At 32.9% G+C, this 25,300-nt stretch overlaps 1 protein-coding gene across 1 annotated transcript in view; it reads right to left on the bottom strand.

Annotated features, from left to right (window-relative positions):
• Positions 1-13,601: 13,601 nt before the first annotated feature.
• LOC129217795 (cyclin-dependent kinase 5 homolog) overlaps positions 13,602-25,300 on the bottom strand; it is a 151,906-nt gene continuing 140,207 nt past the window's right edge. Inside the window, exons 14-18 of the mRNA XM_054852135.1 lie at positions 21,120-21,210; positions 17,079-17,129; positions 16,959-16,988; positions 16,847-16,873; positions 13,602-13,639 (exon numbers count right to left, since the gene is read on the bottom strand). Coding sequence (XP_054708110.1) covers positions 13,602-13,639; positions 16,847-16,873; positions 16,959-16,988; positions 17,079-17,129; positions 21,120-21,210 — 237 coding nt within the window. The remainder of the gene's footprint in view (positions 13,640-16,846; positions 16,874-16,958; positions 16,989-17,078; positions 17,130-21,119; positions 21,211-25,300) is intronic.

Raw genomic sequence — 25,300 nt, forward strand, 5'->3', positions numbered from 1 at the left:
ATCAAAAATGTCCATTTATAAAATTAAATAGTCATACTCCAGTTGAACTTAATGAAAGGAATTAACCCTTATTTTACAAGAAAGACAGAAACGATAACTGATCAATAGTTTACTTTCAATTTGTTGCTGGAAAAAGTTTAATAAATTATAATCAATTTCTATTGTGCTGCCTAAAAGGTAAAATATTCCATAGGTTGATTGTTTAAATTAATTGTGACAAAAACTTTTTGTCAAAAATGGAAGATTCTCAAAAAAAGATTGTCAAAATATGCTGTGCAACACAAAAAGTTCAAGCACAGATAAATAAATTTTAAAAGTATAACCTAAAAACAGAATGAAAATAAATATAATTCTAGACAAACGTATCCCATGAGGTAATTTACTAAAAAGTTGCAATAATTCAAACCTGTCTCAGAAAGGATCAGTTGATGCAGGTCAAAACAGAAATTTGGGATGCTTTTAGTCTGGGGATGCATAACATAAAAAGAAACATTAAAATTATTGGGATATTAAACTACAGAAATAACAACACTAAACATTTCTCCTACTTTTTGATTTTTCCAAGCACTATTTTTTTTTAAAACCATTCACCACTCACAATTATATCCAAAAGTGCTTTGCACATTTAAAGAAAAATGTGAAATTTGTAGGACATATCACAATTGATAGACCATGCTGATGCCAACTTTCCAAATTGCCCATCACCGTTTGAAAGTTAAGATTTATGTAGCAATTAAAACATTTTTCATCATCAAAAAGTTAAACAAAATGTGATTTCATTAATGTCTTATGAGTGCAAGGGGCACAGAAAGTTATCTTTAACCCATCCCATAGAAAATTTAGGATGAAGAAACCCGTTATGCAACAGATATTGATGAAAAACATTTTTTACAGCACTGCTGCTCCTTGGAAATAGAATTTATTACCTTCCACTAAAATTGGCAGTATTAAATATATAAATACCTTACAATGCAACAGAAACACAAATTTTAAATACTGTTTTTTTTTTTTTTAAATTATTTCATGTTATTGATGAAAACTGATTTAATGCAATTGAACGAATTTCGCAAAGAAGACATTTCGCAAAGAAGACGGCAACTATGCGACCAAGTAAAAGCTACACATTACATGGGTGCAAAAAGACAAAGATCTGTTAATATTTATTCACTGAATGAAAAAAGATTCATCTTAAAACATTTGTTTCAAAGAGTACCTCTGAACTTAAACGGTAAAAATTATTTAACAATTAGTCCTTTGGCGATCAAAAAATCTCTGAATGTATGAAATTTTGGTCCGATTCTCATAGATTTATACATTACTTAAAATGTTTAAAAATATTTCTTTTCCAGAGTGGATGTAAAACTAAGATTTGTAAAGATGGCAGGCTATCACTCCTATTACAAACAATAGACAAACACATTCACAGTTAAAATATACTTTAAAATTAAAATCATTTTTGTAAAAGCAGTTTTCAACGGAGTCAAAAATACTGAGTTCAAAAAGTAGATATCATAACCTGCTAAAATCTGTTTACACGATTCATTAAATTTCAAGTATTTAAAAAGTTACAAAACTGGACGAAATTCAGTAAGTAAAAAGTGGCTCTATAGAACGAAAGGAAGGTTTCTGTCCCGAGGAGAGCTACGTTCAATGTGATTTCCGTTGCCAGAAATCATTTAAAAATTCACAAGAAAAAATTGATCATGAGTTGCTAAAGATATAAAAGTCATACCTGCCAGCTTGGGAAAATTTGTGTCTAAAACAATGTTTCAAATAATAAAAAACATGCCAGTCTAATAAATTTAAATTTACTGACAACTATGTTTATTTCACAAAAAAAAATAATAAATAAATAAATAAATAAAATAAAATAAATGGAGAAAGGCTGAAAATAATTCCTTGGTTTCCGAAACTTACCAAAATCCTAAATGCTATTAACAGTCACTTTAGGTAAATAAATTTTCTTAAAATCCTACTTAACTAGATTTTTGGCAAGTCTGGTAAAAATTAGTGCAAAGTTTTGAAAATGGTGCAGGTTTGAACAAACTCGGATGCAATTGGATAGAAATGCTTGAAGCGGTGTGATAAAAGGTTGAGCATGCAAGTCCTCAACAATAGATAAAATAATAATAGGGAGGATCAAAAATAATTCACAGCACAAAGTTATTAATGTCTATGTGGTTTGTGGTAAATCACATAGAGGATAAAAATGAACAAGTGTAACGATTTTCTTAAAGATTTTATGAAATGTTTAAAAATTGGGACTAGTAGGTGACAGCTTAAATGAGTAAAAGTTGGCAGGTATGAGCAGTCAATCATAAATTATTCCAGGTATAACGGTCGGGGAAAAAAACCAATGCAAAAGGATGAGAAACTATTGCTACAATACGACTAAATCAAATAATGGGGTGCACACATGATTTCACAGTACAACAACTCATAATGCCAAAAAAATTGTTGTAATATGACAGCGACGTCTGCAGTAAAAGTAACGTGAAATGGCTGATCGAATAACAGTAATTTTTAATATAGAAAGGGGAGACTGTTGTCCACATAACAAAACCAAATCTTATCAACAAAAACAAATGATCACAAGTGAGTTGATTTGTCTACCAAACTCTAAAGCTTCTTCATCGAGTCACGTGGGAAATGATTTTCATCTTTGAGAGTGTACAGGGATGTGCCTCAGTTAACACAGTCATTTGGCTGAATATAGTGGAAAGACTTTTCCTTCATCTTCACACGATGAGGTCTGATCTGAAATAAAATCCATTTCAGTATTTTCAAAGGACACACACAAATAAAAACAGGACATCTTAAAAATGTCGCAAAAAAACATTCAGGATGGTAGGATACATTTAAAAGACTTGAGATGCTGGGGGCTTTAGGTTAACCCGTGACCAGGGGTTTCATAATAAATTAGAAATGATATTTCTTAATTTTGGATGACCTATACAAAACACTTCAGAAGCTTTCCTTTGGGTACATGAAATAACGATAACAAAATATGAATGGAGGAGTTGAAAATACAGTATTTGCGGATCAAAGTTTCCGTGAAAGACTATAAATACAGAAAGGGAAAATTGAATTAAAAAAATCAAAATATTGGAGGAGGGAGGATTTAATTCTCCCCTTTTTCTACTTATTCAGTCCTGCGCTTCCAACTTCTTTCTATATATGACATCAATTCTGTATGCAAAGATCTAAGGGTCAGTCCAGGTTTTTATTTTAGGCCGGATTTTGTGGGGGAAAAAAAAGAACAGAACTTAATTTTTGTAAAAAGAACAATTTTTTGGTATTTTCATTTCTTAATAATTTTGTGAAAATAAATCTTGTCAAATCATAACGGGAATTTTTTGAAATTGCAATCATCTTATATCTTTAAACGAGCAATTTTTGTATGTATGTATATATATATATATATATATATATATATATATATATATATTTCGTATCTCGGGAGCGGCTCTAACGATTAAGGTAAAACAGATAGGAGCAGTAAAAAAACAAGCAGAACTGGGGGGGCTAATATTGGAATAGAAAAATTTCGAACTTCAAAACATAAATCTGAAACCACTTTAATTTACTTTGCTTTGATAAATGTTTCTATTTTCAGTCAAAAGATATAACTTAACTTCAACTTAAAATGTATTTGAATGGAGGCTTATGCAACTCACATTTACCCAGCAAGAAAATAAAAAAAACTCATAACAAAGAATAATTCAGGTATTTAATTTGAAAAGAAAAAAAAAGGGGTCCATCAGAATAAAAAACTAACAGCTCATTCACTTAAAATTTAACACACAATCACAAAAAAGTAACTGCAATAATTCAATAACTGAAAAAGAAAAAGTTTAAAAATAAAATACTAATAAGCATATTTAAGGTACCTTATGGGGAACTGTTAGTTTCCAAAACTTTCAAAATAATTTATAAATTTACAAGATTTAAAAGGATTGAAATTTCAAACACTGTAGGCAATTTTTGACAAAGCACATGCTTGATATCTGCAAGATTCAAAAAATAGATTTTTGGGTGATTTCCAAGTCTTGCATATGTTGCAAACATGACATTTGCAACTTCTATATTTCAACAAAAAATTGAGCAACATAACTGTGTCTTCTTATAATGAAATGAGAGTACACATGACTCTCATAAAGCAGGGCATGTTTAAGCATTAAAATAAATTTAACTCCTTTTTCAAAAAAATTACACTGTCGTGGACATGACGGAGGAAAACCTTGAATTTGAATGTGTCTTCAAGTATATGGCGAATTCTCTGAACTTTATAAATAGACTAGCAAAAATACCCGGCGTTGCCTGGGTCAGTAATAATTATGAGAAAAAATCGTTACTTGCTTTTGCTTTCTGGTTTAAGTGAAAGAATTTAAAACACATCGTTTTGACGTGATTAAAAATTGAGTTTCTTCCTTACCCATAAAAGTAAAATAGCAATTATATAAAGAACAAAATAGTATTGATTTAGAAACGAAAGCACTATATTTAAGCATATACAAATTTCCAAAACATGAAATTATTCTCCTCATGTTTAAAAAGATTAATCTGTTGATACTTTTTTTTTAACATGGAGTCTAAAACCTTCTCTGTATTGCTATTGACGTTGCTCGTAATCCCCTTATACTTGCTTTGGTTATTTTGGGAAATTTCAATCATTGTGGGCTCTTGGTGCGATTTTACCGAATTTGCGAGAGTCGTTTTGGAATACCTTCGATGATGCTCCCTCCTTCTTTCCTTACTTTGTAAAACGATATGATATTAATTTTCGTTACAGAGATATTATCGCTAGGTGCTGAGATACTTTTGGTCACCATAAATGGCGCTAAAGAGTTTCATCCGAAATGTTTCCAAAATAAGTAGTAAAATTTGGCGATTGTTTTGAAAGTGTGCAAAAAGGAAAATTAATGGAAGTTTTTTGTGCTGTTTATGGATTTACCTAATTTAGTTGCTGGATCATTTAACACAGTAAAAAAAGTTTTTTAAAGATTCTTTGATTGACGATATTTTGTTCACATGGTGAAAGCTGAGAAACATTATGACGTAGTCTTCGGCTTCAAAACAGCGACGTTGAAAAAAAACTGCCAAATGCATCAGCTACGGAAATCTTTCTGCAAAAATTTTGGCTATCTGCTGGTTGATTGGATAATGAGTAAGTGTTCAATCAGCATAAATAATAATAAAAACCATTAATTACATTAAAGTTCCGTTTAAATGGAAAATGATCAGCCAAATCATATATTATTTGCCAATCTTGTGAAAAAATCTTACTTCAAGATTTGACTTGAGAAAAGCCTTGAACAGTCACGAAAAGCAAAGATAGTCAACAATACAACAATTGTCGCTATTGACAGGGAGTTGAGATGATACACTAAATACTGTACTGAGTTTAGGAAAGCCTTCGAACATGGATCTAAAAAGCTCATAACTCATTTTTTATTCTACTTAGAAATTTTGAACAGGTGCCATCTTCAGCAGAAAAATCAGAGCTTTCGATGGACATATAATGTAAATATGTGCAAGTATTTTTTCATCCCTATATTAGAGAATTTATACGAAAATTGTGTTTCATTGCCCCCCTAAGGGGGTTTTGCCCCCCCATAACGGGACGAAAACTACCCTATGTGTTATTCTGATGCATAAGCTATATTATTGTAAAGTTTCATCAAAATCCGTTCAGTAGTTTTTGCGTGAAAGAGTAACAAACATCCATTCATCCATACAGACAAACTTTCGCATATATAATAGTAGTAAGAAGATAAGGATGCAACTCCTAAGAAAACTATAAATGTCATGCTTGCTCCAGAGAGGTCTTGATTCAAATTTTACATTGTGATTATTTTAACATTCCTGTTGTTAGGCAACGAATTTACCCAACAATGGATTTTATATTTAATCATTCAATGGGGATATTACATGAAATTTGCTGTTTTCCACCATAACTTTTGAAAACTAAGTTTTTAAGGAACAAATTATAGCCTAAGTTGTTCCCCGATTATGTAGCTATCTATGGCGAAAAAATAGTTGAAATCCGTCCAGTAGTTTTGGACGTTTACCCCGGACATCCGGACAGAGCTTAGACCTTTATGTATAAAGATAAGGATGCAACTCCTAAGAAAGCAATAAATGTCATGCTTGCTCCAGAGAGGCCTTGATTCAAATTTTACATTGTGATTACTTTTAACATTCCTGTTGTTAGGCAACGAATTTCGGAGAATAGAATCTCGGAGTGTTAATATGGGCCTCATTGACACTAAATATTGGTTTCGTGAATGGACTTCATCCCTTTGGAATCACTGAAACAGGAAGTTCACTCACTGTACTAGTCTAAACATTGCTTTGCTTTCGATTATACAATATCCACTCGGTATTTTTCATTCAGTTTTTTTTCATTCTACATATGAACGTTTTATAAAATTGAATGTCACCCAAACGTTTTCTTTCAACTAAAGTTTCCGAATGAGGGAAGAGAAAGTTTTTGACGATTAAAGAAAAGGTCAAATTCTGGACAAGCTTGAACACTTAAAAAGTGCATCAAAAGTAGCGCGAAAATTAGGTACGAGTGAATCTTCAATTCGAATAATTAAAAATCAAGAAAAGGAAATCCGTAAAAGTTTTAGTTTTAACACTGAAGCTCGCAGAGTAGTTTCGAAGCAAAATACTAACATCATGAAAATGGAAGCTGCTCTTGCATTGTGGTTTGAAGGGGCTAGAAAGAGGGGTGTTCCGTCCTTTGTAAAAGATAATTCAATATATCTTTACTAATAATAAAGCTGCAAGTCTCTCTGTCCGGAGGATGTCTGTGACGCGCATAGCGCCTAGACTGTTCGGCCGATTTTCACGAAATTTGGCACAAAGTTAGTATGTAGCATGGGGGTGTGCACCTCGAAGCGATTTTTCGGAAATTCGATGTGGTTCTTTTTCTATTCCAATTTTAAGAACAAAAATATCATAAGATGGACGAGTAATTTACGAAATTATCATAACGTGGAACCCGTAACATGGGCACAAGCCAATTGGCGAGATACGAAATGATCATAACGTGGAACCGTAACATGGGTACAAGCAAATTGGCGAGAAAATTCACCATACATTTGTAAATATACAGGCGAACTAAAAGACCTTTTAATTTTTCTATTACGGGCAAAGCCGTGCGGGTACCACTAGTAGTTAATAAATGGTTTTGAAACAATATGAGGGGTGTTTACAAACGTCTGAAAAAATTAGGTATGCTTATAAAAAATTACTAAACACATGTTGTTCCACAACGCGAAATTCCGACTTACGCGAGGTGTCTTGGAACGCATCCCTCGCGTAAATCGGGACTCGACTGTAAATAGGTAAACAGTTAATGTGTATCAGACTCTGCAGGGACCAATTTGAAAAAAAACGTGTAATTGATAAAAACGTATAAAAGAGAAACCTATAAACGATGCTCCACTGTATTTCAATATTTTAAAAGGAAACACATGTACAGATATATAGCTGTATTACCAGTTATTAATTATAAGATCTATCTTTAAAACAGTTTTTGTATCATTGAAAATAATCATGCAGAACGCACAGGTGAAGGAACACATGGTAAAGTAGATAAATAAGTGTACGGTAGCAGAAACTGCTAGACCGCGCGTCCCAGATTTTTCAGCTGCCCTGCAGATAATTTTACCAAAAAACAAACAAAAAAAAAAAAAAAAGAACAAATAAAAGGGGGAAAAAAAAAAGAAATACAACTTGGTAAAAAGATCATTAGGAGTTCATTTTTTCACCAGAAAAGCGATGGATGCTTCAGCATTTCAGCTAGAAACATAGTCGCCATATTTGGTCATTCATAAGATCAAAGTAGATAAGATGTTTAAGTGCCTACATTTTCCAAAACAAAGGAGAATTGGATGTTTCATTTAACTGCAAACTAATAAAAAATGACTTAAAATGTGCAGCAATTTTACCTTATCCTCATTGCTTTGGACGCCAAAAGCGCTAAAAACTTTTCATCTTAAGTGTAGTCTCACGAGGATTTTTATTTTTAAATTATTTTTTTAGCAACAAATTCAGAAATCAAGATCTTAATTTTTGGCGTAGTCGCCATGTTTGGTCATTCCCAAGATGTTGGTACGCAAGACTCTTAAGGTGCCTACCTTTTAATAAATGGAATTAGATGTTTTCTTGCAATTCACGCAGCTGAAAATTGTACAAAATGTGCCCATTTTTTTTCGGATAATTCTTAATTATTGTCTTGAAAAATGCAAAACTTTATCTTTACAATATTATCCTATATTCATTGTTTTAGAGGCTAAATGTGCTAAAAAACTGACTATTTCAAGGATTTTGACTCTCTCTCTATTGCTACTTTACAAATTAAAAAATCTATTTATAATCATTGAATTTTTCGTGTAGACGCCATGTTTGGTCATTCGCAAGATGGAAATAGCAGAGGACTATTACTTGCCTAAGTCCCCCCCCCCCCAAAAAAAAAGGAATTGGATCAAGTTTTGATCAGTTTACTTTAATACAAACTATTGAAGGTAACATAAAATGCACAATTAATCACATTTTTTTTTTTAAATTATTTTCATGAAAAATGAATTATTCATCTGCACAATTGTATTTGATCCCCATTGCTTTGGAAGCTCTACTATAAACTAAAACATTCATCTAAAATGCAGTTTTCCTGCCAACTTCTCATTCACTAATTTATTTATTTATTCATTTTTTGACGAAAAAAATTCAAAAACCTATTTTAACGAATTTTCCACATTTAAATAAATATGAATTGAATAAATGTTTTTCATAGTGTGCAGAGTTCTATTCATTTTTATGAAAGTTGTGACCCCTTCCCCCCCCTACCCGTTTTATACTTTAAAACTCTGTGGCGGGTGGGGGCTACTAAGTTTTTCGGGTCTAGTGGCCACTGGCCAGTTGAAACATATCTGAATCTTGACCTTTCAAGGGACTTGTGTATTTTACAAAAACTTAACTAATAATAACGCTGCAGATTATTTTCAACTGCCCAAAATAGTGTTTGCAGACTGGCTAGAAAGTTTCTGCTACTGGGAATAAGTGTTAACTGAAAGTTGTTTCATATTGTGGCCTTTCCAAACACATGAACTTGTTTTCTGCCACTGGCTTGAAATGATGTTTAAGTGACATGCCCTCCTTATACAGCCAAACCTCATTTATCGCGACACCCGGATTTCATGACACTCTGGATGTCACGTCACTTTTTGAAAGTCCTGAACATATGCTGTGTTATTTTAATATTAAGTGGCTCCAGATTTTACGACAGTTTTTTTGGTGCAACTCCGGTTACGACGATGCTTCGAGCTGCGTAGACTAGATCAAAAATTTCCTTGAAACTGACAAATTTTCAGTAAAACTAGCTGCGTCGCCCGGCTTTGCACGGTCCACCTCTTAAATAAAAGTTATGTCAAGTGACGCGAGTTCAACACTCAGGCTTGAACCAAAAAAAAAAAAAAAAAGTCAGTGTAGTTTTGCGGCAGATTGCGGAAAACCCCCCAAAAAAGTAAACAATTTAAATCCCCTGATTACAGGAAAAGCCTCAAAACAAAAACAAGAATTTTACCTGTTCATATTCGAGAAAAAGAAATGGCAACAGATCTTTCATCTCAATGATATTCTTCACGCTGTAAATTTTAATAAAAGCGTTCATCCGGAAAGTTGAGTTGAAGCACTGAATAATAATTTGAATGGAGGAAAGCCTTCGAAAAATAGGGATTTTATTTTGAAATCTAAGAGTCATAATTAATAATTTTTAATTGATATCTCCGCTAATTATTATCGGAGGATTATGTTAAATAGCCAAACATGAAGACGGGAAGATGACGAATCCATCGATACCTGGTTCGATGGTCAGTTCGCTGTCGTTCGGGAGAAGAAGCTTGGACATAGATAGATAGATACTCAGATTTTATATGTATAAGATAATGAAAACACCTGGAAATGTTTGTTGTACGAACTTTGGACTATGAAAAGAGATTTGACCAGGCATGACACCTCAAGAATGGCGAGTAGATAAGTTCTGAAAGGTACAGGTTTCAGATTTTGACACGTTGAGGGACAATAGAAAGAAATTCAAAGCAGGTGGATTGTAATACTGGACGAGGGAAACAGCAGAAGAAGAGAAAAACCATAGCTACCTGAAGCTGTAGGTGGTCACTACAAGCTTCTGCCAAGAGAGAAAAAGAGATAAGAGCTCCTCATTAGATTGAAAAGGGACACACAACTCTAAAGTGGATAAAAGAATTACTAAGGGTTTTTTCACCTTCGAAAGATGGGGATTAGCCTTTTAAAATCTAATCAAATTGCGAACAAAAGTGAAGAGTCTTGAATCGGTTTCTTTCTTTCTGATAATTTCGTGGAAAGGATTAGCGTTAAAAATTTTATTCAAAAAGTTTAGTAAACACTTATTGGAAAGTATTTTAGAATTGGGGTGGGGGGGGGGGGAGTGAAGGTTTTTTTTTTTTTTAAATAATTTTTGTTATATCTATCAATAATTCAAATTGTCATTAGTTAAATCTAATTAAAAACATATAAATGCTATTAATTTCTTCATTAAATCCAATTTTGTTGCTAACTAATGTTTAATTATGAATTTTTAAACTATTCCGGTTATGACGACATTTTTGTTGACAGTCCCTAAGGTGTCGTGATAACGAGATTCGACTACACTGAAACTAGAGATCCTAGATATGGAGAGATTGGACAACTTTGGAACGGCGGCCATCTTAAGTCCAAAGATACTCACTCCCCGTAGACCATAATGCATCTTCTGCCCCAAATATCACTGTAGATTGTATAGAAAAAATTGAAGCTAGTTATGATACAGTACCCGCCACTAATAAAATCACTGGATTATAAAATCAGCCGCTTTTTAAAATCAAATCTGGAAGAACAGAATCATTGCAATATCAAAACATGTTAAAACCATCTCTTAATAAAATCATTATCGCCGTTTTATAAAATCACTTTTGGATATGTTGCGTACAAAATTGATAAAGAAGCTCCAAGAAGTGAAGTAGAAGGTCACAGAAGATGAGGAAATCTCGTTGCCGAATTTCCCCTCTTCAATAGATGTCAGAAAAGCGCTTGATGTTTACGTTATACTATGTACTTTAGAGCAAAAAGAAAAATATAACGTTGAAAGTTACAGTGCGTTTTGTAAAATCTTAAACGATATTGAATCCTTACTCTCAAATTCTGTTAACCAAACTGCAATACGCCAATATTTTAAGACCTGTGTGTAAAAAAAAAAAAAAAAACCTCATGGTTAGTTAAAAATGACAGCTGTATTTTGAAATACTTCAAACAAAAGTAAATGACGTAATTCATTTCTTTTTTTAAGGTATTTAAACTTCAAAACCTTTCTTTTTTTACAAAGTAGGTATGCCGGTTTATAAAATCAGCCGCTTTATAAAATCAAATGTCCTGAGAACGAATGTGATTTTAATAAGCGGTGGTCACTGTATTATGAAATACTATGTGCAGATCACAAGTATCTATTTGTTTTCTATCTTTATGAACAAATTTGAGAAAAAAAAATTCTTTGATTGCACTATGACGACACGAAACAATTAGCGCCGGATTGCCAGACTTCGGTATTTGCCGTTTTATAAAAATACGAGGAGAAAAAAAGTAAATCTGTACTTAAAAGATTTAATGTCCTATATTCCATGGGAAAGCTAGAAATTCACACAGCACAGCATTTCGAGCTGACGACACTTGGACTAAACATGGCGGATAGCGGCGCACCGTTGTCCAATTTCTCGGTATGTAGGATGTCTAACTGAAACTATATGGCCTGATCACCAATGGTCATCAAAAATATCCATTTTCCTTCTCAAAAAACAATTTTAGGAGTTGACATTGGAACCACATGAGATGGTATAGGATTATGCTCATGCTTTGATGGTACTGCAGAAAATAATGCAGCCTGATGCATATTTTGGGAACTTGAAAAGGGAGAATTTAAGGAGTGCTCTATTGAGTTCGATGTTATTGGTCGAACAAAATGAAATGCCAGATTCATGATAATGATGATATTAGTCATGATTAGTCATCTATGCAACGCTGCAGAAATGACATTTAAAATTAAAAGCAATACATCAAAAATGATATTTATAAAACATATTTTAAGTGGAAGGTCTTGAAATAAACCTATTTTTTCAATCTGTTGAATTTGATGAAGATGTATTGGATGGGGGGAAGAGTTTGCTGAGTACACAAATAAAATAAAACTCTAGGAAAAGGAGTTCTTGCCAATTATGTTTACCTACAAATTAATATCAGTATGTTTCTGCAGGAACTAAAAAAAAGTAATAAAAAGTAACTAGTAATACAAACTAGAAACAAGCAACGATAAAATTAAAAATTTTAAAAAACCCCGAATGAGTCGCAACTGTAGAATAAGAGAAAATTGAAAATCCTTTTAAAAGCCTTATAGTACTAAAAATCAATGTCAAGTATTTTATTTGCTACTAGTGGCACCCGCACGGGCTTCGCCCGTAATAGAAAAAAATAAAGGTCTTTGGTTCGCTTGTATATTTACAAATGATGTATGGTGAATTTTCTCGCCAATTGGCTTGTACCGACGTTACAGTTCCACGTTATGATAATTTCGTATCTCGCCCATTGGCTTGTGCCCATGTTACGGTTCCACGTTATGATAATTTCGTCATTTATGATAGTTTTTTTTCTTAAAATTGGAATAGAAAAAGAACCACATCGAATTTTCGAAACATCGCTTCGAGGTGCACACCCCCATGCTACATACTAACTTTGTGCCAAATTTCATGAAAATCGGCTGAACGGTTTAGGCGCTATGCGCGTCACAGACATCCTACGGACATCCTACAGACATCCTACAGACATCCTACAGACATCCTCCGGACAGAGAGACTTACTGCTTTATTATTAGTAAAGATTGAATAGAAACTGGCAACAGAACAAAATATTATTTTAAATCATTGCTTTTAATCTCCTTGTCGGCCAACAATGAATTTGGTGATCAATCGCGTGAATAAAGGCTTAGCCGTTATTAAATCTGCTATAAAAAACGTTATAATTCAAATTCTATGAAACAAGGAAGATCCAAACCCATTCCATCAGACACAGAAAAAAATTCTCTATATTTTAGTATTAAATTAAAAAAAACTTTTAGAGGTTTTTAATTAATATCTGGGGTTAATTAATGTCATCTAAAGACGCAACACAGCTAAGAACACTTTCGATCAACTCTCTTTTTGAACAATTTTTTTTCTTTCAAAATCTGTCCATACCGTTTAGGTGCTAGAGTGCCACAGACAGACACACAGATACGTCAAACTTATAACCCTTTTCCTTTGTGTGTCGGGGGTTAAAAAGGCACAGAATAAAGCAGTAATCCATAGCTAAAAGCTTAGTTAGAAAGTGGCGAAAGGTAAAATGAAAAGGAATCATGTTTCATTTTAATTTTGCGACAAAAGCTTTTTATGGATATCACATTACTTTGCTTCACAACTCAGAAAGAACACAGAATAGAATTAATGCACACTTACCGCATCTTCTGCATGCACCTGATGCATCATCACCAATTAATCACTGGAACCATGCTCTGATCTGATGTCTACATCTTTAAAAAAAAATTTAAAAATTAATATAGTTGTAATAAAAGAAAACGATACATATTTTTCCTCACAGTAATAAGCACACAAATACAGACTAATAAAAATTTATGAAAACGTGCTTTTTTTTAAAAAAAGAACTTTGATTAAGAAAAAAAAAACCCACATATATCAAGGTTCATACTCTGTTTCAGAACAAAAAAAAAAAAAAAAAAATGAAGGAGCTTCAGAAAAGGTTCCATGGAGAAAAATGAGATTATTTTGCAGTAAAAAGGGAAATTTTTTACTCATGTTCAGTGTTTACCTGACTGTCATTTGGCACCTTTGAGTGGCATGTTCAAAATGGCTCAAACTATACATAAACTGAAAACATGAGTAACTAGTATGTTGTGGCCATCACGAAACTTTCTTCTATATTTTTCTTTTTTTTTTTTTTCTGATCCCTCCCCATGCTTGACGAGGAAGCAATATTCCCAACAAAAACAAAATTACACATGCAAAAACTTGACCGACCATCCCAGTGTCTGAATTATTGCAAAAGCAAAGCAAAGAGCGAAAATTGAAAGTTATTTTAAAAGCCTTGCATGAATTAATTACGAATATTTTATTTATTAACAAACATAAGATGGCAACAGTTAAAAAATTTTAAATCATTGAGATAATATTTCCGATCATTTCCATACAATTAAAATCACGAGAAATACGCAGACGACAATCTATTACGATTTATCTTTCTTATTGTTGCATTAATGAAAATATTTTTATTCGCAAGAAAAAAAAAAATCAACACCTCTTGGAGCGATCAGCGTCAAAATTGAACCAAAGCCTGTTTACACATGGATTCACATATATTCCAAATTTCAACCAGAATGTAGCATTACTTCTTGAGATAGGGCACTCAAAATGGAAAAAAAGAACGGGTGATTGCGTTACCCCCTTGGTTACTAGCGGTTGACACAAAAATAAAATCAGTTCTTATACCCACTAAGGGCTACTTGCCGATAAATTTTTCTTTCATTCCGTTCATTATTTCTTGAGATACAGCAGTCACAATTAACGACAAAAAACGTTCTACAGCTCAACCCCCGTTTGAGTTATTGACACCAAAATTGAATCAGCACCTGTTCCTGTTAATACCAACATATGGACCAAATTTTGTTTGATTCCGCCAGTTACTTCCTGAGGAATAGCAAGCATGCGTAACTCAAAAAACGTCCCATTGCTCCACCCCCCTTGGAGGAATTCGCACCAAAAACCAATGGGCACAAGTTCACATACGGGCACATATGTGTACCAAATTTCGTTCGATTTCATGCGGTAGTTTTTGCTGTAGAGCGGCCACAAAAAAACTGGTCACACACAGACGTGACACACATACATACACACACACACACACAGACAGACATTTTCCAAAAATAGTCGAAATGAACTCAGCACACCTCAAAACCCCGATTTTACATTGTCTGCTTCATACGTTATCATGCTTCCGACCACATTTTCTGTTGATCCGTGAAAATGACCATAAGGTAAACACAACAATAGTGGCAACTACTGAAACACTGGTCACTACTGGTGCGTTTAACTTGCTGATAGCACTAAAATGTTCCGGATTTTACGTTACCCTTTTTCAAAAATTCCGTTTGATACATTTTTCTACAAACAGATCAAAATAATTTTTAATCTACAAGACTCACACAAACTTTTTTTTCATTTCTTTTTTTTTTTTTTTTTTTTGTAGATAAATTTCTTTTACAGATGTTTGAAGCTGCTGTGGCATTCTTTTTTTTTTCTGTTTCGATATCCTTTGAAAAATTGGAGGACACTCCTCCAACAGGCAATCTTCCTTCACAAGATTTGAGGAATAGAACTGCTAAATTTTGTCTTGAAAATCTTCCAGAAGTTGATAACGCATGTATCGTCTCATTACATCCCAAATTCCATCGATATCAGAGTTAATACCCACTGCCGATAATTGATGATGAAAAAAAAAGAATGATAGAGGATGTCCCCACAGCTCATCAAGTGCATAAAATCAGTGAAGCAACTTTTATTTTCAAATGCCAACCAAGCAGACAATTCACAACCAGTCCAAGAATTTAATTTGCAAAACATTGTTAGTATATAGAACGTGCTGCATATGAAATTCATACTAAAAACAAGGAGTACACATTACCCCCTTAATTCATTGGGTAAATGTCTAATAAATGCATAAATATTCTAAACCTGCCCCCGATTTTACGTTTTCTTACTGTATCTTATGCAGGGCCATACAAGGGGGGGGGGGGTCCTTAAAGTTCCACCCCCACCCCTCAGAAAAGTTTGGTTTGACATTTAAATGTTCATTTATACTTAAAAATGTCTAAAAAATATTGTTCCAAAACTCAAACATCTTTCATACGTATATTAATTGCATAAAACGCTTTCATAATAGATAACCCGATGACTTGAACATTGGCACTAATAGCACAAAGCTCCGCATGAAAGATTTTAACCCATTATCCTGAAATTATTTTCTGGTTACGGCCCTGATCTTCTGGGAACAAATGTGCATTGCAAACATTTGAATTAGAATTTAAATATAAAAATGAGCTCTCTTTTTTTTCTTTCCTCAAAACTCTGCCTAGTAATATATGTACCCAAAAAATATTTCGGTTTAATTGATAACCACTGCCCGAAGAAAGGAATTGAGCACACAATGTAAGCTGAAGTTGCCGAGAAAACAACATTTGGCACAATTACTGAAGCAATTGTACGGGTGGGAGAAAGGAAGGAAAAACATGAAAAGAAAAAAAAATCTTTCTTTTGAAAAAAAAAAAAAAATCTTTCTTTTGAAAAAAAAAAAGGGGGGGGGGACAAAAGAGCATTGTGACTTTTCTTGAAGCTTCCAGCTGCTGGCTTGAAGCTTCCAGCTTTTCCCAGCTGCGCAATTGCAAACGGAAAAACATTTGGAAATTAAATTATTTTTTTCCTGTATCACCACCCTATAAAACATAACACTGTATGCAAATTTACACATAGCAGAAGTTTATAAAAATTTCCTAATATTTTTTGATAGCTCAATCAATGATTTAAAGTATTAAAAGTAATTCATAGGATTTTAAGTTTACGGTAGGAGGTTAATATTTCTTTTCTAACTGAAAAAAAAAAAATGAATAAATAATCAAATCACATACTGATTTTTCAAAATATATGACAAGATAATTTAAAAGACGTACTTTTGTCCCTTGATTTCCGCCTAGCAACTGTAAAGAAAATATAACATAATTTAGAAAATAGACATCAGAATAATGAGATATGGAAAAAAAGAGTAATAAAACTTTTACTTACCTACATCTTCAGTCTCTTTCCGCCAAGGAACTGCAAAGAAAAGACAAAAAAATTAGAAAAACTACATCAGAAATGTGGAGTAACAAAACATTTTGTGTTTGAAAAATTAAACTAACTTACGGTTATCGTCAGCAACATATTTAATACCAGGAACTAGATATATTGATGCAGCTGTAAATAAGGAGAAGAAATTAATAACATTATTTCCCAGTTTCAAGCAAACGTCACCATCATAAAGATAATTAGAAAGGAACCTATCGCATAAAGTTTTGTGCAAAAATAAAAGCAATCTGACGATCAAAATCAGCAATTGCTCTAGACTTAAAGATGTCGGATTTACAAATATCAATAAAAGTAAGTGTCAATGCTTGGAAAAATTAGAGTCAATTAAAAAGAAAAAAACACTTTCAAAGTGTACTCTTGTCTTTAAAAATAAAAAAGAATTTAAATTACGTGATTTTTTAAATATTTTATCCTTATATATTATTTCTGTAGCCTGTTTTTGGTTTCTACACCAGATTTTCCTTAATTCTTGATCGATTTCTTTGATTTACGCCTTATTTTAAAGCTTATGGTGCTGGCTACTGACGAAAAATAGACCCACGGTCAAAAAATTGTTTTTTTTTCAGCCGAAAAACCTGTTTTAAAGAACCAGAATGAGGTTTTCGGTTAAACTTATAACTTTAACTTGCACTATGACCGACAGAGCTGAATAGCTTGATCGGCAGAGCGTTCTCCTCGTAACCAGGAGAATGCGTGTTCTGGCCCACGTCCGGACAATCTGCAGCAAAAAAATAGAGAAATATCGCGCATTACATGAACACTTAATTAAGTGAATAACAACTATGAAGGAATAGAATAAATGAGAAGGAAACGCTCCTTGCTGATATGAAAACTTGAAATGACTTTGTGCTAAATTACTTCGGAATTGTACGTTTTTTTTTTCTTTTTAAGCTTTGGCTCTGGTAAGAAAATTAAAGCATAATGTAAGCGAAAATATATGTAACAGGTTTAAGATTTCAGACTACAATAGAATTTTTTTTTTGCAGAAAAAAATAATAAATCGTATATTGAAATATATATTCTTCTAATGAGTTTTTGACTCTTTGTACAAATAAAAAAATTACTACCTCAATTTGAAGGGTAAAATATATATTTTTTCTTCTTTTTGCAAAAAAACAAAAATGCTTATCACATTTTTATTACATTCGAAAAGCTACGCTTAAAAATGAGCATAGTTCAATTTATTTTGTATTTTAACCGTGCTGTTAACTGATGAACACGTGCTGCCATCTAAGTGATAACGGTTCAAGCAGCCTGCGGTAACAAATTGTAAAAATTTTCAAGAATAAAAAAATGTTTCTTCAATATCTTATCTTATATATTATTCCCTTCTAATTTTAAAACTTATCAGGCTGGCTAATGAAGAAAAATAGACTTACGGTCGAAAAATCAAGTTTTCGAAAACGCCCCATGCTGTTTCAAAACCTTGATGCTGCCTGTTGTTCTTATGCATTTTTTAAAAGCAAAGTTCTAATGCAGTTTTCCATTTTTTACGTCGCTTTCGGCAAAAAAAAAAAAAAAAAAGCCTGTGTGTGTGTTCATATTTTAATAAAGCTTAAAAGCACTGGACTGGTTGTTCGGTTAAATTGATAAGTTTTTTTCGGTAGAGCGTTCGGCTATAAACTATCTGAACTTCGGGCAAGTTTGGGCTGTCCGATATAATATCAAATTTATATTAGTATTATGCATTACATGTACTCATAACATACAAACGTAATAAAATAAATGCAGTGGGAATGCTACTTGGTGTTTCGACTCCTTTATGCAGGCTACAGTTATCATTCGGATAAGTTGACTGTTAATCGAAGAGTGTTCTTTCTTTTTTTAAGCATTGACTACATTCAGATACCTCAGCATAATGTAAGCATAAAAAAGTATTAGATTTACCTAAAGGAAATCCTTTTTGTGCAGAAAAACATTTTCATTGTATGCTGAAATGTAGATGTTTCTAATAGCAGTGTTCGACCTTTTGTACAAATGAAAAAATACTACGCCAAATTAAAACTACGAGTTTCACCCAGTAAACCTTTAATTTGTTATTCGCACGAATACGATATAAAGCATTAAAATTATTATCAACTTCATTAGCAAGAAATCATTTTCTACTCCTCTGCTTTCTGCTGAAAAAAAAATACATTTTGTCTACATTCGAAAATTACACTTAAAAAACGTACTCAGTTCAACTGGTTTTGGTTTTGAATTTTAAGTGTTTGATTAAAAGAGAAACATGTGCGGGCATTTAAGCCATAACTCATAAAGCAACCTTCTATGTGAAATAGTTATATATTCAAAGATAAAAACACTTATTTTCAATCTAATTTATTACTTCTTTAGAATGTTCGTTTCAATCGCTACGTGAGATCTTCGTCATTCTTTAATCGAATTCCATGCTTTTCGAATAATTTTAAATCGTATCATGCTGGTTAATGACAAAACATAGAAGCATGATCTTATTATTATTTTTTTTTTTTTGGCAAAAAGCTTTTTTGCTGTTTTTTACTACGCATTCCTTCAATGAATAGCTTTCGAAAAGGAAGGCGCAATTGCTAGGTTTGTTGGGGTGTCGGGCTGTTAATCAGAATGGCGCCAATTCGAATCCGTGCCAATAAATATCTCTTTAATGTTTCTTTTTTTCCCGTCAGATGCTCACATGGGCAGGACTGTATTTGCCACAACCTGTTTTTTTACATGCACAATTATTGCTTTTTCATGAGTCACTACTCAGTCACACTTTTAATGATATTTATGTTTGAATTGAAAATATTTACGACCAAAAGGTGAGCGATGATCAAAGTTGTATTTAACGAGGTTTTGTTACTGATGTCTTTAAATTACATGCCTTCTCTTCTGCGCTTACTTTTTTTTTTTTTCGGTTCTTCTTCATAATGTTCCTCCTTTGAAATTCTTAAAGAGCGAAATACCTTATGAAACGATTCGAAGCACAGTGCGGAGTTCCGCACGGGTTGACTAGTAGAGCATGTCAAAGTATGTTTTCATTGAGTTTGATAGAAAAAAGAAAATTCAATGCAAATGTTAGCAAAATTTAGAAAAACGTGCCAAATATTGCACTGTATGATAATGTTTGCTACTGTCTGAGCCAGGATTGAAAGTCCGAAAAAGTTACGGCCCCGAGTTTTTTAAGGGAACCGGGACATTTTATACGTTAAAAAAATCGACTTTTCAATTTTAGCTGCATAAAATAAGGGACACTTCCCTGATTCTAAAAATGTATATATTGTGTGGGTATCAGATTCCGAAAGCTAATTAATTTGCTATTTAAAATGTAAGCAAAAGCCACGTTCCTTTTAAAGGGACGGCATCTAGGTTGAATGTCGACAAACCACTGTTTTCTTTCATCAAATATTTCATGATTCACAGTTACTTTTACTCTTTTTTTTTTATTTACATAACGTAAACTTAGAAAATGCCTCGTTGTAAGCAGTTTGGGAAGCATATCGCATGCTTAAGGTACGCTTAGATCAAATTCATATCACTGTAGGATTTTGAAACTTTGTATTATAACATATACAAGCATTTTGCATGTATTAAACATATTTTTACTTTTGTTTAGGTGTTATTGTATTTTTAGGAGGCTAATTTTAGTGAAAAATATCTTACTTTTACGGGATTTTATAAAATACTATATTTTAACATTTTTTGTGGTTTTTTAATTTGAAGGTAACTGAAAAATAATAGGCTCACTGTAATTTGTGAGCTTCTGCCTGTATAGTATTGAAGTTTAGAGTGATTTAATTCAGAATTGTATTTGCTAAGCGCACCTTTTTGCAGTCATAAATTTTCAAATTATCGTGCAACTATATATTTTCTATTTAATATTCAAAAATATATTCCTTAAGGAAAAAAAAAGTTTTTATTGGTGATATGATGAGAAGATTACGTTCTTTCTATACGTAAAAGTTTTTAAGTCACGCTTGATTTTAAAACAAATAAACACCTCATGATTTGCAACTAAAAATTCGACTCTTTTCGTTGCCGAGAACGTCCCGATTCCTTTAGATTTGGGTGAAAAGTGGCAGATCTGTTAATCAGACTCGTGTCTAAAATTAAAACAAAGAGTGCATGCAAAAAGAGACTCACTGTCTGGTAGTTTGTGCACTTCCGGCCCTAAACAATGGAAGTATGGGTGCTTCATGGCTTCGGCGGCCCCAATCCTTTCCTTTGGATCGTACTGAAAAGGAACATCAAAAGTAAATGAAAAACAGTTTTCCACGGGGCTCTAAATAGGCACTAAATGCCGTTTCATTACGATTTATTTATTTTTACTTCCTTTTACAAAAAAGGAAGTATTGTATTCGCGAAGAAATTTTCACTCAAAAATCGACCGTAACTTCCATTTTACTCACCCCCGAATGAATGTTGTTTTTTTTTTTTTTGACTCGACCACATGAGGATAAGTGCCTAAGAACCTATAGACACATGAAATATCCATAATGATGATTCCCGAGTTAATTACAACGAATTTTCTCATGACGTCTGTATGTACGTATGTATGTGCGTATGTATGTCGCATAACTCAAGAACGGTATGTCCTAGAAAGTTGAAATTTGGTACATAGACTCCTAGTGGCTTCTAGTTGTGCACTTCCCCTTTTGGTTGCATTCGGGTGTTTCTAAAGGGGTCTTTTACCCCCTTTTTGGGGGGAAATTATTGTTTATTTCGATGTAAACTCAAGTGGTGTTATAATTTGGCGGACACTTGGCGATATAACTCCAGTCTTTTGGTTGCCAAGATTTGTCCCCAACTTGGCGAATTTTTTTTTAAAATGTTTCAATTTGGCCACTTTTGGTGATATTTAGAGAGTAAACTATTGAATCGCATTAAAATTGCCAGTAATGGGGAAAAGACATTAAATTGGAGTGAAAGGAAGTCATGTGATGCACAAATCAGCTCGTTGACTTATGTGATGAATCAGGTGCACAATTACTGCTGTTTCACGAGTCACTCAGTCACCCTTAATGATATTTATGTTTGCATTGAAAATACATACAACCAAAAGGTGAACGATGATCAAATTATCACAACATTGTATTTAACGAGGTTTTGTAACTGCTCTCTCCAAATTACATGCTTTCTTTTGTGCGCTTACTTTTTTCCGTTTTCTTCAAATCCGTTTACTTTTTCCGGTTCTTCTTCATAATGTTCTTTCTTTGAAATTTTTAAATAACGAAATGCCTCATGAAAAAGCACAGTGCGGACTTCTGCATGGGTCGACTAGTGTTGATTATTTCTTCTATTTGTGCCAGTTAAAAAAAAATTCTATATGATTTTAAAATCACAATCACAGTTAAAATTATCATATTTAATTTTTTTTATATCTGTAAAATATTTAATCTATTTGACCAAGTGACCATTTATGCAATATTGCAAACAATTTATTTTGAGCACAATAAAAACTAAATCAAAATTAAATTTGGCACCCACATGAAATTCTAATATACAACTTGGCAATAGGTGTATTATTAATAGTGTTTCCCCAAACCAAAAAAGAGGCAGAGTGCTTCTAGATAAAATGGCACTTTAATTTGACAGAAATAGTTTTTAATGGATTTTTTGTAGTTGAAAAGGCAGGGGTCTGGCCAGAGGATATTTGGGTCCGTTAACGGACCCTTCACAAAAATCCGATCAACCAAAACGGACCTTTCACAAAATCCCGATTAAACAAAACGGACCTTTCACAAAATCACGATCATACAAAACGGACCCTTCACGAAATTCTGATAAACAAGATCGGATCTGTCAAATTGTTTATTGAAAGAGCAAATCTGAAAGCAAAATAATGCATATTTCTGTGTATAAACCGCATATTTCTGTGTATAAACCGATAATTTTTGGAACCTTTTTAAAGTCAAATTAGAGGGATCAGCTTATACAAAATCCGCTAATTTTGAAAAAAAAAAAAAAAAAATCGGCACTCTTGGAATGCTCCTGCAAGCGATAAATAATGGCTACTGCCAAATAAATATAATGGTTGTTTGTTTTATCACAGCTAATTAGCAGCGGTGTTGTTGTAAACTTTTCTGAAAAGGCATTGGTAAGCACTTTTCTCCGCTCATGATTTAATAAACAATAATAATATATATCTGCGAAATGAACTTAGAACTGCAAAGGGATAGTAAGAGTGAGGAAAAAATAGGATCGCTTCAGATAGGGTTACCAACTTCAAAACTATCACCACTTAGCGTCTGGCGTTGAACCTTTATAATGAGATTAGAAAATATTCTCATCATTTTGTGGCTTGTCAATATTTGCGTTTTTACGGGGTGCGGTGTGATGTTTAATTGTTATTTTGGGAGAAAATTATATGGGTTTTGATTTTTCGATGCTAACAAGGATGATTAACTTTAAGTAAACTCTTTTAATTACCGTTTTTTTTTCTTTAGATATCTACATTTTGAAAAATGCAATCTTTTAACATCCGATATGAGAATCATATTTTGTTCTTTTTTCAAGCTAACTTCGCTTTATTAGGATTCAAATAAATGAAAAGTCTCTTTATTTCTGTTAGAACTCTCATTTCAAGTTTTTAAAGCAAAATTCCATTTTCTGTTATGAGTCAAAAATTAAAACGCTGAATAGATGGTTTATTTATTTTTTTTTTTTGGGGGGGGGGGGGGGGGGCAACTGTGTTCACAGATATTAATGATATGTTATCATAGGACTCTAAAATGCAATTTTAAAATAATTTTATCAAAAATATTTCTTTTACAAGCCGTTTTTATACTTTTGATGCCTTCACTTTGAGAATTGCGATCTCTTTGCATCCGCTATGGGAATCCGATTTTTCGAATTTTTGATGATTATTACACTTTGTTAAGAGGTAAACAATTGAAATATCTTTTTATTTTTGTTAAAATCACGGAATTTATAAGTTAGAAACGAAATTTCATGCTTTTTAAGAGTGTCTTGGGTCAAAAAGTTGAATGCTGAACCCTATTCTGAATTTTGTTTTATTTATTTATATTTTGTTACAATTATTTTAAATACTGTACAGAAATATATCTAGTATAATTTAACATAATGCAGAATGGTAGATAAATATTGATACTTGAAAGAGCGGTGCCCCCCCCCCCCCCCCCCGCCAAATATCAGAAAAAAAAAATCCAGAATGATTTTCTCGTCATAGAAGAAAACACTCAACTTTAATCCTTCAAGCGGGCGTGACGTAAATTTCCTTCACCCAGCGATGTATCGAAGAGCGGCCGTGTCGAAAAATTTCGCCAAGAATATTCTTCCATAGAATTTTACGCCGCAGCCGTTCTCGAAGCAGAATATTCAAGGCCAAATTTTTTTACACGGCCGCTCTTCAATACATCGCTGGGTGAAGGAATTTTACGTCACTGCCGCTTGAAGGGTTAAGTTTAATTGATGCAGTTTGTGCCATCTCTAAATTTTAAAATTTCGTTTTAACAATTTTTTTTTTGCGAATTTTTTTGATTTTTCACAAAATTAATTCATTTTTCACAGAATTATTTGATTTTTCACAAAAAACGGACTCTGAAAAATCCTGGACAGACCCCTGAAAGGTGCTTTTTAAAAACTTTTCTTTCTATTCCAGATGCATAAAAAAATCATGTACAGTTTAATATTATTCTTTAAAAATTTTACTAACAAATAGATTTTTAATGTTTAATTTTAAAAATTAAAAACATAAAATTCAGATTTATATCTAAGTTTAGTGGATAACCAAAACGAGGAAATTACGTTTCAAGGACATGGCTTCTGTGTACTGGCATTGAAAAAAGTTTTGCTATTGTAATGAACTTTTGTTAAAACTGCCAAGAGGAAAGGACGGCTTGTTGAGAAATTCAAACAGAGGGCAGGACACACTGATCAATAATTTAAAAGGGCAGGGTTCACTCAAGCCATGATGGGGTATTGGCCTCGAGTTCATGTGGGCTCTCCTTTCCTCCTCTTTCTACACACCAAAACATCTTCACCATAACGCACTATCATATTTTAAGCAATTTTTATGCTTTAGTGGGAATAATAAAACGGTGGCTACGGATCTGATGGTTCAAAATTTCTGTAATTTTAGTGACATTTAAAAATTTCCAGCATTTTACCACAAAATCTTTTGGCTGTAACATTACAGCAAAATGAAAAAAAAAGTAATTTAGCAGTGCATCTCATTTTCCCTTTTCACCTGCTCCCGAAATATTGTTTAAAAATGATCGAAAATCTAAAACAAGAGTCTTGAAAAATAATGCAGTTCATATTTTTTAAAAACTGAGAGGGGGGGGGGGGCAAAAGCGTCGGAG

Source organism: Uloborus diversus, chromosome 2 (assembly GCF_026930045.1).
Source record: "Uloborus diversus isolate 005 chromosome 2, Udiv.v.3.1, whole genome shotgun sequence".
Classification (NCBI taxonomy): Eukaryota; Metazoa; Arthropoda; class Arachnida; order Araneae; family Uloboridae; genus Uloborus; species Uloborus diversus.